Source organism: Leopardus geoffroyi, chromosome A2, assembly GCF_018350155.1.
Source record: "Leopardus geoffroyi isolate Oge1 chromosome A2, O.geoffroyi_Oge1_pat1.0, whole genome shotgun sequence".
Taxonomy (NCBI): Eukaryota; Metazoa; Chordata; class Mammalia; order Carnivora; family Felidae; genus Leopardus; species Leopardus geoffroyi.
The window spans coordinates 115,772,627-115,790,261 of record NC_059331.1 but is presented as its reverse complement, the minus strand read 5'-3'; the positions used below and the strand labels follow the sequence as shown (position 1 = coordinate 115,790,261).

At 40.5% G+C, this 17,635-nt stretch overlaps 2 protein-coding genes across 5 annotated transcripts in view; one reads left to right on the top strand and one right to left on the bottom strand.

Moving 5' to 3' along the window:
* The window catches only part of IGF2BP3 (insulin like growth factor 2 mRNA binding protein 3), a 150,435-nt gene extending 143,246 nt beyond the window's left edge, over positions 1-7,189 (top strand). For 3 of the 4 annotated variants that reach the window (XM_045495081.1, XM_045495083.1, XM_045495084.1), the window contains 4 exons: positions 690-764; positions 3,699-3,830; positions 4,505-4,618; positions 4,897-7,189. In XM_045495081.1, the coding sequence (XP_045351037.1) occupies positions 690-764; positions 3,699-3,830; positions 4,505-4,618; positions 4,897-4,995 (420 nt within the window). In that variant the 3' untranslated portion in view covers positions 4,996-7,189. Of the gene's footprint in view, positions 1-689; positions 765-3,698; positions 3,884-4,504; positions 4,619-4,896 lie in introns of those variants that run through there. The other variant, XM_045495082.1, reaches the window with a different exon arrangement.
* A 2-nt stretch (positions 7,190-7,191) lies between these two features.
* On the bottom strand, positions 7,192-17,430 carry MALSU1 (mitochondrial assembly of ribosomal large subunit 1). Its single transcript, XM_045495085.1, has 4 exons — positions 17,101-17,430; positions 15,473-15,651; positions 9,376-9,457; positions 7,192-7,952 (listed from the first exon to the last, which is right to left on the bottom strand). Exons 1-4 carry the CDS (start codon positions 17,354-17,356, stop codon positions 7,771-7,773), a joined length of 699 nt encoding a protein of 232 aa, XP_045351041.1. The 5' UTR covers positions 17,357-17,430; the 3' UTR covers positions 7,192-7,770.
* Positions 17,431-17,635: the final 205 nt, after the last annotated feature.

Here is a 17,635-nt window from a genome sequence, read left to right as displayed (position 1 = left end):
CAACTCCTACCAGCTGGGTCCCCAAATCCTAGAACTCTGGAAGAATGCTCATTTCCTCTCCAACATTTCCCCCAGCTCAGGCTGTTTGTGGGATTTCATATATTCTGCAAAAATAGAAAAGTCATTTACTTTGCTTCTGCCAAATTAATGTTAATTTCGTATGTTACTCTAATGAGCATATTCTTCAGGTCGATTTACCAATTGTCTTAGATTTGTGAACGTATCAACTCCTTGCAAATACTGAAAGCCTGGGGGTTCTGATGCATGTGGGCCAAAGACCACATTTTGAGCACCACTGTTGTAGTGTATAGGAAGGAACATGGGTAGTGGAGACAGATCCGGCTCTCTCCAGCTGTATTAGCTATGTGATTATGGATGGGCCACGTAACTGAACTTGTTCAGCTTTCACTTTGCCCTCTGTAGAGGCAGCACCTCATTACTATCTAGTGAGGATTAGCTGAGGTTAGGGGTGGACATTTATATCCAGGCTAGGCATGGTGTTAAGTGCATAGTTGACGACAGTAGCCATAACCAGTGAACCCAGATTAATCACTGCCACTCTACAACTTTCTTCTACAAGACTTTAATTCTACATTTCAAGAAGTCCTACACAGATGTCAGGCTGGTTTGTGTAATGATATTACAGTGTCACCTGAAAGTGTCATTTCCCCTTGTTGTGTCTGTTACAGATTGCTCCGGCTGAAGCACCAGATGCTAAAGTGAGGATGGTGATTATCACCGGGCCACCAGAGGCTCAGTTCAAGGTATGTGCTCTACTGTGTGCACAGGTAACAAATGAATGGATTCGAAGAATGTTAATGCTTTCTTTTCAGCAACTCCATAACCTGGCTTCTCCCTTAAATATATCTAAAACTCAGTAGAAGGAATCTCCCAATGGAAATTTCTAAGACTTAGAACCCAAATTTAATTTTCAAAAATCAACCAGACTTTGTTTTAATTTTGAGAATTTTATAATGGTTGCTGGGTTTACTATCTCCCAAGGGAGAATGTGCTCAGTGCCTTGTTACTATATGAAGGTGAGACTTTTAAGACTGAAATTTACAAACCTGTGTGGTTAATATGCCTCAGAAAACTTACCCCCAAATTTTTCATCTTGTTCTTGAAAGACCTTAACTTTGAATATAAATGCCCCCCTTTTCTTGTTACCCTTGGGTTAATTCTGAGCCCTTGTTCATAGTCTAACCACAAATCACTCTAATCCTTCCAGTTTTAGAAGTAAAAATCATAGGAACTCTTGTGGCATTTGTCCTGATGTGAACCATTGCTCATATTTATTCGAGTTTGGGGCCGTTGCAGCTGGAATGCCCCTCCTTGCATACTGAGAGTTGATGAAGAGCAGAGACTGGCCAGCTGGGCTGCTGGTTCAAATCCCAGCTCTGTTATTTGCCTTTGTATGACCTTGGGCAAGTTAACTTTGACTGGCTAGTTACTTAGCTATAAAATAGGGATTAGAATACCCAAAAGGTTGAAACAAGATTGTAAAGTGTAGAGAATATATCCAGTGCTTAGACTATCACATAATATGAATATGCTGGTGGTAATGTCCAGCACTCAGGGTGAATCAGACTAAGACTCTGCCAAATTCTCAATACTTTTGAGTACATGATTTCTCCCATAAAACTTAGTACAAGTGTTGTAAAAGCAACTACTGAATTACAATGTAACTATTTTATCCCAAACCCGTGTCGTCTTCTTAGCACCTAGTAGTAGCTGTGTAACAGGACAACTCTTCAACCTTAAGCCTTAGTTCCCTCACTTCTAACATGTGGCTAGTAACAATGTCTACCTCTCCCTAACTCCCCACTTTTAAATTGTCACTTTCTTTGACCTCTCCGCTGTGGGACATTTTTCCACAAAAAATCCAAAGCTTTTTTCACTTCCTTTACAGGAAGAACAGGAAACAAAAAGGAGGTGCTTTGAGATGTGGGTGCAGTTGGCTAGGCTCAAACTCAGGTGAAGACATTTCCTCCCTCACACCAGCCTTCTGGTTCAGGCAGTTCAAGTCCTAACTCACAAATGTTACAAACTGCTTCGTATCCTGAACCTACAGGATCAGTCACCTTTGATTGGAAATCTTAAAAGATAAATGTAAACATCAGTTCTTGCATGTTTCTTCTTGGTGCTGAGCTGTTACTTCTTTATAAGTGGGACTACTGTCTTGTTATTCCTATGATTGTATGCTGGGAAATTCAGTCTGTTTCCTTCCATCCTTCAGTGCCCATGTGGTATAATCATCTTAAATGGAAGTTAAGAAAAACTGTAATGCTTAAATATCATTTATGTGATCAATGATAATTACAAATGAATTATTTTAGACATCTAAGGAGTGGTAAACTTCCTAACCTGTATTTTTTCTTAAGAATTCAAAAACTTTTGTTTTGAAAGAGGCATATATATCCCTATGTCGTTCGACTATGTTAATACCTATTATCTGTGGCCTGAGACTTTTGAGAATGAATGAAATATAGGGTACCAAGATGAATTTTGTTTGTTCTGTAATACCCTGTAATGAGTTTATCATTTCTGCACAAGTGAAAATGTGTTGGGTACCTTTGTTTTGATTTGCCCTGGTAGCCTTTCAAGTTAAACCAACTCTGACTTCTTTATCCTTTGGTATATACTAGAGCAAATTAATGGTTGTACGTAATAGGAGTTTTGTGTTTTTTTTAAATGTTTATTTATTGATGTTTTGAGAGAGCCTGCGTGCACAAACGGGGGAGGGGCCGAGGGAGACTCCCAAGCAGTTCCACACTGCCAGCACAGCGCTTGACACGGGGCTTGATCTCTGAATTGTGAGATCATGACCTGAAGCGAAATCAAGAATTGGATGCTTAACCGACTGAGCCACCCACACACCCCTATAGGAGAAGTTTCTTAGGTATAATGTCTAGATATGCAGTAGGTATCAGGATGTGTTGACTATAAATATCTGAAGTGTGTGTTAACTTGATTTTGTAGCCTTATTACAAAAAGTAGAAGCCACATGGGTAAGATAAAGAATCGTGTTTAAATAAAAAAATACCTTTTCAGCAGGTATGAGCCTGCCACAGTTCACTCTGTAGTTTTCCCCATCTCTTATACTCAAGTAATATGCAATTACTTTCTTCCCTCCAGTAGGAGAGGTTTTTACCTTTTAGTTGGCTAGTTTAGTAGGATAGGAGGGCAAATGGCCTTTTGCCCACAGAAATGATTTAATTTTACTTAGGCTGACTACTTTTTATTTTTTGATGTTTATTTGAGGGCGGGTGGGGGGCAGGGGAGAGGGGCAGAGAGAAAGGGAGACAGAGAATCTGAAGCAGGCTCCAGGCTCTGAGCTGTCAGCACAGAGCCCAATGTGGGGCTTAAAGTCTTGGACTGTGAGATCATGACCTGAGCTGAAGTCGGATGCTCAACTGACTGAGCCACCCAGGAGCCCCTAGGTAGGCTGACTACTAATTGCCTTTAACTCTTTTTGTTCAAAGAATAAACCATATTCTTTATTCATTCAGTTGCCACCTCTGTGGTGCATGGTTGTTAATGTGAACCTTCCTAAGTTTGCCTCTTAGGCCATCTGCAACAGTCTATTAAATGCAGATGTGTCCCTGCAAAGGGGGCTATTCCAGTGGACATGAGCCGTCTTTGAAGTTAATAGACCTTTTTTTCCTACATGAATGACACTGATATGTTCTCATCTGTAGGCTCAGGGAAGAATTTATGGAAAAATTAAAGAAGAAAACTTTGTTAGTCCTAAAGAAGAGGTGAAACTTGAAGCTCATATCAGAGTGCCATCCTTTGCTGCTGGCAGAGTTATTGGAAAAGGAGGCAAAACGGCAAGTACTTCAGCAAAACCTGTGCAGTGGTATGAAAGGGAAAGCGTTGAAAGGTACTTAGGAGTTCCAAGTCCCTGAATTTTGGCTAATTAATAAAAAGCAGGATCATCTGGGCCAAGGTTTGGAGAAGACTGCCTTTTGTCCTTCCTGAGTGTTGGTATCCGCTACTAGTGAAAAGTAACGCCCCTCGAGACCACTCTGTGTGAGAGGGCTAACGTAGTAGGGGCAGTTGGCAGTTTTCAGCTGATGGAACGTCAGCTATTTTTGCACGCTTTATGGAAAGAAATTTTTTTTAATTTCATCTACCTTTACATATTACTATAACAAGCAAATGGTTTCCAGTTTCTCTTTAACACCTGCAACGTCTAAGTTGTTTTCAAAGCTGTTTACAATTTTGAAGTAATTGGGAGTATACAATTGGGAATCAGACTTCCAGGGTTTGAATCTGGTTCTGCCATTCACTTGTTTAACTGGTCAATTTCCTTGGCTAAGTCTTAGTTTAATCATCTTGAAATGGGCATAATACTGATAACCTGATAGAATTATTGGTGGATTAGAAGAAATTTGTAAGGCCACAGTTTAGTGTTTGGCACATAGTAAGTGCTCAGCAAATGGTAATTTTTTGTTTTTTTTAATAACCTTGATTTAACAAGATCTGTATTTATCTTTTCCAGGTGAATGAGCTCCAGAATTTGTCAAGTGCAGAAGTAGTTGTCCCTCGTGACCAGACACCTGATGAGAATGACCAAGTAGTTGTCAAGATAACTGGTCACTTCTATGCTTGCCAGGCAAGTGGGCTCTCATGTGATAAACAAGCTCTTTTGCTTCTTTGACAAACGGAAGCAGTCTTCCTCCTGGGTGTGCCCTCACCACATATAAATACTTAAAGTCATTTGGTGCTAAACATGCTAATCCCTTTTTAGCAGGTGATTTCAGAGACTCTACTAGCAAACTAAACTAGTACGGATCTTTAATCTACAAATCTGAAGTTGTTGAAACGGAAGGGTAAAATAAATTTTAGTAACTTTTGATCGGGTAGAAATTTCAAAGCTTTCTCCTTTCGCAGGTTGCCCAGAGAAAAATTCAGGAAATTTTGACTCAGGTAAAGCAGCATCAACAGCAGAAAGCTCTGCAAAGTGGACCACCTCAGTCAAGACGGAAATAAAGGCTCAGGAAACAGCCCACCACAGAGGCAGATGCCAAACCAAAGACAGATTGCTTAACCAACAGACGGGCGCTGAACCCCTAATATCCAGAATTACATGCACAAGTTTTTACCTAGCCAGTTGTTTCTGAGGACCAGGCAACTTTTGAACTCCTGTCTCTGTGAGAATGTATACTTTATGCTCTCTGAAATGTATGACACCCAGCTTTAAAAAAAATAAATAAAAAATAAAAAAAAGGGGGGAGGGAGGGAAAGAGAGGAGCTCTGCACTTCCCTTTTGTTGTATTCTCAATGTAACAAATATTCTAATTTTTCTTAATATACCCCCTGATGCCAGAAATTGGCTTAATGATGCATTCACTAAATTCATAAAATATAGATTGCTCCCAAATCCAATTGTTAAAATTGGATCAGAATAGAGTTATTACGGGAACTTAAGTGTTAAGCTATTAGCATAGAAAAACCGTTCTCAGTTGTATTTGTACCTAACACTAACACGAATAACCTAAGGGAAGTGCTGAATGGTGTTGGCAGGGGTATTAAACGTGCATTTTTACTCAACTACCTCAGGTATTCAGTGATGCAATGGAAGCAAAATTGTTTTTGTTTTTGGAGAATTTTATATACTTTATAAAGATAAAAAGCCCAACAGTTTTTTAAAAAAACTTAAAATTTAATTAGCTGACAGGAAAATAACTGAGAAAAATTTTACTCCTGACTGGTGACAGTAAAGCTGGAAAATTAATTTCAGGTTTTTTGAGGCTTTTGACATCATTAGTTGGAAAATCCAATAAACGTTCAGTGATATGGAGCAGTGCCTATATTTGGAGAGCAGCAATACCATTTAATTTTTCGTTTATGGTAGGGAACGTTTTTGATGGTACTAACAGAGCAAAGTGGTTGCAGGAGGTTTTGGAACGGCTAGTTTAAATGGCTTCAGGAGACTCCGGTTATTTGTTTGGCTCTGTGATTAAATGCAGAAAAATGCTTTGTGCTTTAGACTATCACTACCTAAAGGAAGCGTGTCAGTCAAGAGATGCAGCCCGTGGACCATGAACTGACTGGCAAAAAGCAAGTTTCACCTTGTCTTACGGGGTGCTTAGTTTGCCAACACATGTCAGACCAGTTGGTCTAGGGTTGGAGCAGGCCCCAAAAGGATTGCTTTGTGAAGACCAATGGGGCACTCAGATGGTGTGACAGTGTTTAAAGGCAATGCACAGGCTCCATCTCCGTGGGCCGGGCACTGTCATGAGCCTCGCTAAGCTATTTCGAGGATTTTTAAACAATGATAAATCAAGAAAAATGTAAGGCCACCTAAAATATTATGTACAATACAGCAGGATTTCTGTGTTCTCTGCAACCACTTATTTGAAAATAAGTCAGAAAGTGGAGGATACCAGAAATCTTTTTGAAATATAATTTGACTATGAGGACACATTTGACCTTTGATATGTGATACTGAACTCACGTGCCCATTCCTTAACTTGATGGCAAAACCCGGTATGTACAATTATGTGGGTGTGGGTGGTCTCCAAGGCCATTCTGCTCTCAGAATTGTGTTGCTTTTGTTCATTAAATGATCAGTCATTATATTACACTGATCTGAAGGGCATATATATAACCCTTTAGAAAATAATGGCCTCATTTCTATTTCAAGATGAATTTCTACGAACTAGGTAAGTTTTTCTGAAGATCACTGTTAACAATTAGACATTTTGAAAATGACTTGAAATGTTTTCCTAAATGTTTCCAGAAAACCAGTTTATTTTGTAGTTTTAGCCAAAAAGTGCCCTTTGTCACACGATTCATATAGCATTCATAATGTTTTCATACAATGAATTGCAAAAATTAAAATCAGACTGGCTTTCTGGTTGGATTTCAGGTGAGATGTGGTTAGGCCAGAGCTCTTCCTCAGTGTTTGATTTTTCCCATATTTGTTGTTGTGTGTGTACACACACAGATAGGTGCTGCATTTATATCTGCTGGTTTAAAGTTTTGTCATTTCACTTCTAGCCTTTTAGTGTGGCAAATCATGTTTTACTTTTAATTAAGCAATGGTAATGGAGTATCTAATTCTGTAATTGAGTTTTGTACTCACCGCACATGGATCATTCCTCATCTGTAATGTGCCCCAAATGCAGCTTCATTTTCCAGATACCCTGATGCAGAATAAAGTTTTTCATCATTAGGTGCAGCTTGGTGTATGGTATCTTTTATTTCTGGTTTTTCAAATAAACATGAATGTTCAAATTTGGTCAAACTATAAACAGATTTTTAGTAATACTACGTCAGTCTCAAGGCAAGTACCAATATCAAGTGGTACATTCTTTTCTACATTCCATAGTACTTACTTTGGATCTTTATAATATTGGTACATATGAACTAAAAACTGTAGGTTTTAAGTAACAACACCAATGGGGCGGTTATGGGTTTTCTGCTTTATTAAAAAAAAAAAACCAAAACCTGGCTATTCCATTCTACCGAATAAGATTTACACTTACGCAAAATTAATTAAACTGTGAACAGAGAACACAGAGGCCGGGGCCAGTGTTAGCTCCCAGAAATCCTGCTGGGATCTCCGGAATAAAAACAATATATTAAAATTTTAATTTGAACTTACCTACAATTTCCACATTCATTTAGCATGAGTGCCCATAAATAAGACTTGTTTTGACAACAACCTGACCAAGTAGGTGGGGTTTCATTCAGAGTTACATTTTTAAGTGACTCAATCCAAATCTGATAATGACTAAAGCAGTTCATATCATTTTATTCTCATCTGAACTCCACTGGAGTCAGGGATGAAGTGTCCTCTTCTATTCCAAGAATGAAGTCTTCGGGTAATGTCTCAGGTGCTATCTGAGCTAACTGGTCATCATAAGAACGTAGGGTCCATAATTTCTCTAATTCATAGGTCTCTCTGGTTTCTGGAAGCATCAAATGAATCACCATGCTGCCTATCAATCAAGGACAGATAAGAGTTAAGACGAAGAAGCAGTTCATTTGTTTGTATTCTTGTGCTCTCACCCGCCTCTGTGATAGAATCGTGGTTGTCAAAGTATGGGCCCTAGATTAGCATTAGCTGAGAACTTGCCCGAAATGCAAATTCTGGATGCCATCCCAACAAAAATAGCATAGATATGATGCTGTGCTTTTCTCCGTGCATCATACAGGAGGTACATGATATCGATACATAACATTACTAGTGATATTAATTAACTTCATCCTAGTGATTAAAGGTGGGCTAGTGGAAGACAATTCTCCATGGGTGTCACATTTCTGCACATCCTGTGAGCAAAACACGGACTGCCTTTTGTTCTAGAAGGTCTTTTAAGGATGACTGTGCAGTGAATAGTGTCACAAAAACATACCATCTCCCTCTAGAGCAAAGGACAGGCTTACTTAGAGCAGTGGATCTCAAAGACCTTTCAGATTTTCACAGTTGGGGCTGGAGAGAAGGGAGACTAATAAACATCCTACAATGCACAGGGTATATGTCCCTACTCCCACCTGAATCACCTGGTAAAATGTTATGAAGGACAAAACTGAGAAACCCTGGCTTAATGGCCTTGGCAGAAAAAGTGTCTTCCATCACAGCAAATGGTGGGTCTGTTTCTTGCCCATCATAAAAGATGTAGCTACCCTAACCTACGGGTTCTTCTCTCAGAACATTGTCTGCAGATGTCATCTGGCCCTATGCTGCTCTCTCTATAGACATGGGCTCAGGGAACCTGCCCACCACGCCCCCACACCCACCCAAAAAAAAAAAAAAAACCTGCTGGCTGTTACTGTGATGAGTAATAAAATCATCCATCCTTCATCTCTAACCCAGGACTAGCCTGGAGTTTCACCAATTCCCATGAAACTGGGCGGCTAACTTGTTAGTTAAGAATAAGAATCTCAGACCCTTCATAATTCTTGACAGTGTTTTTCCCTTTGTAATTAAGTATCTTAGGGGGAAATACTTTGAAACTATGTATATATTAATACCCAAATTTGTTAGGTCTTTTCAAAGTTCCAGTCCTCTGTTCTTGTCCTTCTCAGTACCTGGAATGCCCTTTAACTTGACCTCATCTGAGTCATCCTAGGCCAAGATATGTACTCCCCAAGCCTTCTACTACCACTAAGGGATCTCTCCCATCTCTGCCATGTTATCTGCTCAGTTCTCCACTGTCTGTCTGACCTGCGTGACTAGTTAGAGACACATCACATTAGGTGAGAATTTTACATGCGAATAAGACCACCTGGGTTATAATTAAAAATATAAACCTCAAAAATTTTACATGAAAAGCACAATCTGATACCCTTTTGCAAGTGAACACAGTTCCAGATTAGGACAAAACCAAATATTTATCTGTAAAATATGTCAAAATAACTTACCAAAGTCCACACACAGCCAGTCATCAGTGTCCTTCCCTTCAATCTTAACATGAGGTTTGCTTTTACATTTCAAGTATTTGTACTGAAAAAAGCCAGATTACATATTAAAGAGGAAGTCTCTGTTCTCACCAAGGATGGTCTGTTGGCATAATTTTCTTGATCTTAATTTTGGAACTAGCTTACTCATTCCTCTTAACTATACTCCATAATAAATAACTTGAGGAAACTTTCTCCCCTTACACCCCACCTACCTCCTATACCTCTCTACTGAATCCTCCTGCCCAAACCCTTCTGAGAGGGCCATCATACTCATCCACCAAGGTGATGCCTCATCTCTGAGGCAGAGAGACCCAAGCTCACTCAACATCTAGTCCTCACCTATATCCACCACCTAAATGACAATGTTAATTGGATTTTACCATCCCATGTCTCTATTCCCAACAGGTCTTATGAATGGTCTAAAACAACAGATATACTAATATCAGACAAAATAGACTTTAAATCAAAAACTATTACAAGAGACAAGAATATTATATGATAATAAAGGGTCATATAACCCAGAGAACATATTACAAACATGCGCCAAAACCCAGAATTCCTAAACATGTGGAAACAAACATGGACAGAACTGAAGGGAGAAACAGATGACAACACAATAATAGAGACTTAATACTCCATTTTCAATAATGGATTTAAAAAACAGACAAGATCAATAAAGAAGTAGATGACTTAACACTAGAGACTAACTGGACCTAACAGACATTAAAGACCATTCCACCCAACAACAGAATACACATTTTTCTAAAGGGCACACATAACATTCTCCAGGACAGATCCTATGTTAGGCCACCAAACAAGTCTCAATAAATATAAAAAGACTGAAATCACACACAGTATATTTTCTGATCACAATGAAATAAAACTAGAAATCAACAGAAGGAAAACTAGAAAAACCACAAAAACAATGAGTCAAGAAATCACAGGGGAAATTAGAAAAGCTCTTGAGACAAATGAGATTAAAATCACATCAAAACTTAATGGGATACAGTGAAAGCAGTGTTAAGAGGGAAATTTATAGCTAAATGCTTCCATGAAAAAAAAAAAAAAAAGTTCCCAAATCAACAACCTAAATTTACACCTTAAAAAACTAGGAAATGAAGAAAAAATTAAACTTGAAGCTAGCAGAGGGAAGGAAACAATGGTAAGAGAAAACTAAAATTGACAAAAATTCATGAAACCAAGATTTGGGCCTTGAAAAAAATAGGCAAAATTATTTAATAAATCTTTAGCTAGAGTAAGAAAAGAACAGAAGACCCAAATAACTAAAATCAGAGCAAGGGGACATTACTAAGAAGTAAAAGGGATTATGAGTACTATGAACAATCATATACCAGCAAATTGGATAATCTAGACAAAATGGACAAATTCCTAAAAACATAGAACTAAGACTGAACTGAGTTTGAATCACTAATTGAAAACCTCCAAACATTATTATATCTCAATTAAAAAAAAAAAAAAGCTTGGTGGGAATGGGAATGCAAACTAGTGCAGCCACTCTGGAAAACAGTATGGAAGTTCCTCAAAAAATTAAAAATAGAACTACCCTACAATCCAGCAATTGCACTACTAGGTATTTATCCAAGGAACACAGGGATGCTGTTTCGAAGGGACACATGCACCCCAATGTTTATAGCAGCACTATCAACAATAGCCAAAGTATGGAAAGAGCCCAAAGTCCATCGATGGATGAATGGATAAAGAAGATGTGGTATATATATACAGTGGAGTATTACTCAGCAATCAAAAAGAATGAAATCTTGCCATTCACAACTACATGGATGAAACTAGAGGGTATTATGCTAAGTGAAATTAGAGAAAAACAAATATCATATGACTTCACTCATATGAGGACTTTAAGAGACAAAACGATGAACATAAGGGAAGGGAAACAAAAAAATATATAAAAATAGGGAGGGGGACAAAACATAAGAAACTCATAAATATGGAGAACAAACTGAGGGTTACTGGAAGGAGTGTGGGAGGGGGGATGGGCTAAATGGGTAAGGGGCACTAAGGAATCTACTCCTGAAATCACTGTTGCACTATATGCTAACTAATTTGGATGTAAATTAAGAAAAAAAAAATTTTTTTTAGTAAAAAAAAAAAAAAATGTTCCGGGGGTGGGGGTGGCAAAGAGAGGGAAAAAAATCTCCCAACAAAGAAAAGCCCTGGACCAGACTGTCTCACTGGTGAATTCTACCAAATATGTAAACAAAAGCTAACACAAATTCTTCTCAGACTCTTTCAAAATACTAAAGAAGGAACACTTCCTACCATTACCTTGAAACCAAGGCCAAAGACACTACAAACTATGGATCATTATCCTCGATGAATACTGATGCAAAAATCCTCAATGAAATATTAGCAAGCCAAATTTCAACAGCATATTACATGAATTATACACCATGACTGAATGAGATTTATTCCTGTAACGTAAGGATGGTTCCACATGAAAATCAATCAATACAATAGAGCACATTAACAAAATGAAAAAAGCCACAGGATCATCTCAAATTTATGCAGAAAAGCATTTGACAAAATTCAACACCCTTTCGTGATAAAAATATTCAACTAACTAAGAATAAAAGAAACTACCTCAAGATAATAAAGGACATGTATGATAAGCTCACAGCTATTATCCTACTCAATGGTGAAAGAATGAAAGTTTGTCCTCTAAGATAAGGAACATGATAAGAATGCCCACTTTGGCCACTTCTATTCAACACAGTGCTGGAAGTTCTGGCCAGAGAAATTAGAGCAAGTAAGGGGGGGGGAGGTACCCAAATTGGGAAGAAAATAATAAAATTATCACAGTTTACAGACAACATGACTTAAATGTATAAAACCCTAAAGATTCCACATAAAAAAACCTGTTAGAATAAATGAATTCAGCAAAGAAATAGAAAATTCCACCCTAAAATGTATATGTAATAAAAGGACCCCAAAAAGCCAAAAACAGTCTTGAAAAGGAAGAACACATTTGGAGCTCTCAACTTACTGATTTCAAAACGAACTACAAAGCTGCAGTAATCAAAACAGTGAGCAAGACAGACTTATGGAATGAAAAAAAGAGCCCATATAGTCAGTCAAATGATTTTCAACAAGGGTGCAAAGTCCGTTCAATAGGAAAAAGGTGGTCTTTTCAACCAACAGTGCTGGGAAAACTAGATATCTATATGCAAGAGAACAAAGTGGGACCCTTACTTTATACCATCTACAAAAACTGACTCAAAATGGATCTAAGATTTAAACAAATGACCCACATTTCAGGCTTAAATATAGGAAAGCCTTCACAAACAGTGGAAAGGCTTCATGACAGATGATAGATACAGGACACTGAATTTGGCGATTCTTTCTTGGATAGGACACCGAAGGCACAGGCACAAAAACAGATAAACTGGACCTTATCAAAATTGAAAACTTGGGGCGCCTGGGTGGCTCAGTCGGTTGGGTGTCTGACTTTGGCTCAAGTCATGATCTAGCAGTCTATGGGTTTGAGCTGTGCTGACAGCTCAGAGCCTGGAGACTGCTTCGGATTCTGTGTCTCCCTCTCTCTGCTCTTCTGCCGCTCATGCTCTGTCTCTCTCTCTTTCCCTCAAAAAATAAATAAACATTAAAAAAAAAATTAAAACCTTGGGGGTGCCTGGGTGGCTCAGTCGGTTAAGCATCTGACTTCAGCTCAGGTCATAATCTCATGGTTTGGGAGTTAGAGCCCCGCGTCGGGGTCTGTGCCAACAGCTCAGAGCCTGGAGCCTGCTTCAGATTCTGTGTCTCCTCTCTCTGCCCGCCCCTCACCCCTCCATGCTCATGCCCTGTCTCTCTCTTTCAATAATAGATAAACGTTAAAAAAAATTTTTTTAAAGCAAAAACTTGTATGCATCCAAGGACACTATCAACAGTAATAAGGCAACCTACAGAATGGGAGAAAATATTTGCAAATCACATATTTGCTTTGGGATTAATATCCAGAATATATACACAACTACAACTTGACAACAACAGCAACAACAACAAACTCAACTTGATTAAACCATAGGCAAAAGACTTGATTAGGCATTTTCCAAAGATATACAGATGGCCAATAACACGTGAGAGGATGTTCAACATCACTAATTGTTAAAGGAATGCACATCAAAATCACAAAGTGCTGCCACTTCTCACCCATTAGGATTACTATGATCAACAGCCCAGAAAATAAGAAATATCAGCAAAGATATGGAGAAACTGGAACCTTTGTGCACTGTTGGTGGGAATGTAAAGTGGTGCGGCCACTATGGAAAGCATCATGGCGGTTCCTCAAAAAATTAATAGCAGAATTACCATGACCCAGTAATTCCACTTCTGATATTAAAAGCAGAGACATGAACATTCTACACTCCTGTTTACAGCAGCATCGTTGTCTCCCAAAGGTGGAAGCAACCCAAATGAAACTCGAGGGATGAATAGATAAAATGTGATATACATATCCAATAAGATAAAAAGCCTTAAAAAGAAGAAATTATGAGACATGCCACAACATGGATGAAGAAAACATGCTAAGTGAAATAAGCCAGTCCAGGGTATGATTCCACTCACATGAGGTACCTAGAGTAGCTGAATTCATAGAGACAGAAAGCAGAACGGTGGTGGCCAGGGTATGGAGGGAATGGGAAATCACTGTTTCATGCGTACAAAGCTTCGGTCCTGCAAGATGAAGAACCTTCTGGCGATGGATGGTGGTTACGACTGCACAATGATGTGAATGTAACTGATGCCACTTAACTGTACACCTAAAAAATGGTTAAAATGGAAAACCTCTCGTTCTTCTTAGATCTCTCAGTCCAACAGTCACTTCCAAGTCTTCATCTTACTCCGTCCCACTATTACACGTGACAGACCCTGGGACTGTCTTAAAACTCTTCTCCATGCTGTCTTGGTTCCCTCTCTGTCTCTCCAACTACTACTTTTTTGGAATCTTCCTTTGCTTTGCCATATTGCATCAAAGGTTCCCCTCTTATTTTGCCACCCTTCTCTAGGCCACCCTAGCTACTGTTTGGGTCTTAACTGTCCCCTCTATGGCGAGTTTTCAACAAGGTCAGAGAGGTTATGTTCTCCTGTAGAGTGTTATCAGAATCGGCTAAAGGCCTCCAAGTACATTTTCTTCCTCATTTCTGATGCCTATCCAGTCCAGTTAGAAAATGAACTGCCTGGGGCGCCTGGGTGATTCAGTCGGTTAAGGGTCCAACTCTTGATTTTGGCTCAGTCATGATCTCACGGTTTTGTGAGTTTGCGTCCTGTGTCGGGCTCTGCACACTGGTTGCACAGAGCCTGCTTGGGATTCTCTCTCTCCCCCTCTCTCTGCCGCTCCCCTACTGTGCTCTCTCTGAATCAATCAATAAGAAGGCCATTCCCCTTCCTCAACTAGGCCTGTGAATCTGGAGGGTAAGGACTAAATCTTTTTCATTTTTATCTTCCCAGTACCCAGCATAGTACTTGGAAACGCTGGATACATTCAAACATTTAAATTGAACTACAGGCCGGCAAGGTCCAACAGAACTTTTGTGCAATTATGGAAACATTTTATAGTTGTGCTGCACAGTATGGTAGCCATTAGCCACAAGTGGTCACTTAACACCTGAAATATGGCTAATACAAGTGAAGAACTGAATTTTTAATTTTAAATTATAATTAGCCACAATGGCTAGTGGCTACCACGATGCACAGTGCTGCTCTAGAAATCCCCCTGGGTCATCTAGCCTGCCTCAAGTTATTTATTTTTATTTTCATTTTTATGTTTTTATTTGTACTTTTTATTCATTTGTTCATTCATCACTCATTTATGACCACAAGAGACAGGGATCAGAAACACCCTGATCCATTCATCCCCATAACTTTCACTATCAAAAACATAAAACAAGCATGCAAATTCTGAGAATTTGGGCTTCTTATATGATCTCATATGGCTTTCCTTTTTTTAAGTGTTACTCCTCAACATGATGCACTGGCACTATTCCGTTAAGTCAATGAATGATTCCAAAGAGGAAAGAAAGCATCCTACCATTTTCACAATGTAGTAGGCCATGGCATGCAAGTGTCGGGTAGATGTTCCACTACCAATCACAAAGTAATCTGTGTATTTCAATTCTGGAGGAACCTTGATCACGCAAATGTCTCTTGCATTCTCTTGCCTCAGAAGTGAAACCAGCATATCGATGTCAAACTTGGGGCCAGTATGATCTGAAATGCACAAAGATTCACTTGTGTCACGTGGCCAAGGAGACGACACTACATGCATGGAGACGCAGCAGCTAACAATGAAACTGCTCCTCTATGAGGGTGCAGCAGGGCCCAGACCTCCTGGAAACTAAACCTGTGGTTTCGCACAGCACCACTCAACTTTCATGGGAAGAGTGCTCCAGTTACACAGAGCCACCATACATCCTTCACTGTCACCGTTTGCAATAAAACCATACATCCACCACAAATGACTTTGTGTTCACTAATACTTGAGGAAATGAGCGATACACCTCAAACATACACAGAACTACAATTGTGAGCCGGAGGAGCTCTTAGGTAGTATCTGGTCCACAACCTTCACTTGAGAGATGAAGAAAACCAGCCCGGGTAGAATTAGTGCACCAGCCCCAAGCCATGGCATCCAAGTGTCAGGTAGAAGTTCCACTACCAATCACAAAGTAATCTGTATATCTCAATTCTGGAGGAACTTTGATCACGCAAATGTCTCTTGCATTTTCAAAGAGTTAAAACTTTAAGAGTGATTTTCATTTTGAATCCTCAAGTTTTTCTTAGAAAGGCCTTTGGGTTATGTAGCAACTGTTATCTGTGCAGACTTAACTTTTTTTCTGTACAGATGTGCATATTTTCTGTTCTTTACCTTGGAGTATTAGAACATGTAAATTTAGGGGCGCCTGGGTGGCTCAGTTGGTTAAGCGGCCGACTTCGGCTCAGGTCATGATCTGGCGGTCCGTGAGTTCCAGCCCCGCGTCGGGCTCTGGGCTGACAGCTCAGAGCCTGGAGCCTGTTTTGGATTGTGTGTCTCCCTGTCTCTGCCCCTCCCCTGTTCATGCTCTGTCTCTCTCTGTCTCAAAAATAAATAAGCGTTAAAAAAAAAGAACTTGTAAATTTATAGCTTTCTCTTACATTCCAAAGCTGATTCCCAAGAATCCAGAATCTAAGTCCACTAAGACCTCTCCCTCTCACACCCTAACTTTTCACAGACGTACTCTATTTACAACCAAATTTCTAAAAACTTGGGATAATTAGAGGACTTCTATTGGCTCTGTCTCCTATTAGTGATTCTTATGCACCTCTTAGACCCCAGCCCCTTGCTCTTCCTCAAAATCCTTACTCCCTAACACTTCCGGCAAGTCCCATTCTCGGGAACCCTAAGAAGAGTGTGAAGGGAGCTGAGGATGGTGAGATTGTGATGCCAAAGGTACGGTGCGGCCTTTCGGACGCCTGGGGTTTTGGAGACGTCAGTTCATCTCCTGGCCTGTTAAACACACAGTTGGCGCCAACACCTGTGAAAACCCTTCCAGCTCTAGAGCAGTAGGAGTTTTGTGACTCCAAGAGAAATGCATAAACGGGGGAACTCAGAGCCTCCTCGCTGGGACCCGGCTCCCGGCTGCCCGGAAGGGTCGCCGCCGCCCTCCTCCAAGCCCGTACCTGCTGTGCTTGACTCCAGCTGCCCCTCACCGGCTGCCCCCTGAGCCCGCTCCTCCAGGCCGGGTCCGCCGTGCAGGCCGCGCGCGTGATCGGGAGTCAGGCAGGCCCGGCCGGGCGCCGGTCCCGCCTTATGCCACCCCGCGGCCAGCAGCCCAAGCCGGGGCCCCGCGCCCGCCGAAGGCCCAGCTCCCGGGGAAAGGGCCCTGCACCACAGCAGCGACCCGAGCCGCCGCGCCAGAAGCCCGCCAGAGCCCATCGCTGTAGCCCAGCGACGATTCACCGGGCGGGCCTTAATGGAGACCGAGTGGGTTCTTCGGCTTTCGATTGGCTAGGCCAATGCGCGAAGGCCTGGAAAATTGACGTAAGGAGAGTGGGCGGGACCAGGACCCAAATACGGGGGTCATGGGCGGAGTCTGAAGGCCAGTGGGGACGTTGATGACCCGGAAGGGATTGTTGGGATTAGGTTTTGTAGGAGTCTAAGGACAATTTGACTGCCCACCGTTGCTGTAACCTTCGTCATAGTGCATTGCACCAC

Bases quoted from the DNA above. Each gene is read 5' to 3' on its own strand.
- MALSU1 (XM_045495085.1), bottom strand. From the start codon at position 17,356: ATGGGCTCTGGCGGGCTTCTGGCGCGGCGGCTCGGGTCGCTGCTGTGG. The intron at 15,652-17,100 runs GTACGGGCTTGG...TGTGCATTTCAG, and splicing joins GCTGGAGTCAAGCACAGCAG to ATCATACTGGCCCCAAGTTT. The intron at 9,458-15,472 runs GTAGGATGCTTT...GGCTTTTTTCAG, and splicing joins CCTACTACATTGTGAAAATG to TACAAATACTTGAAATGTAA.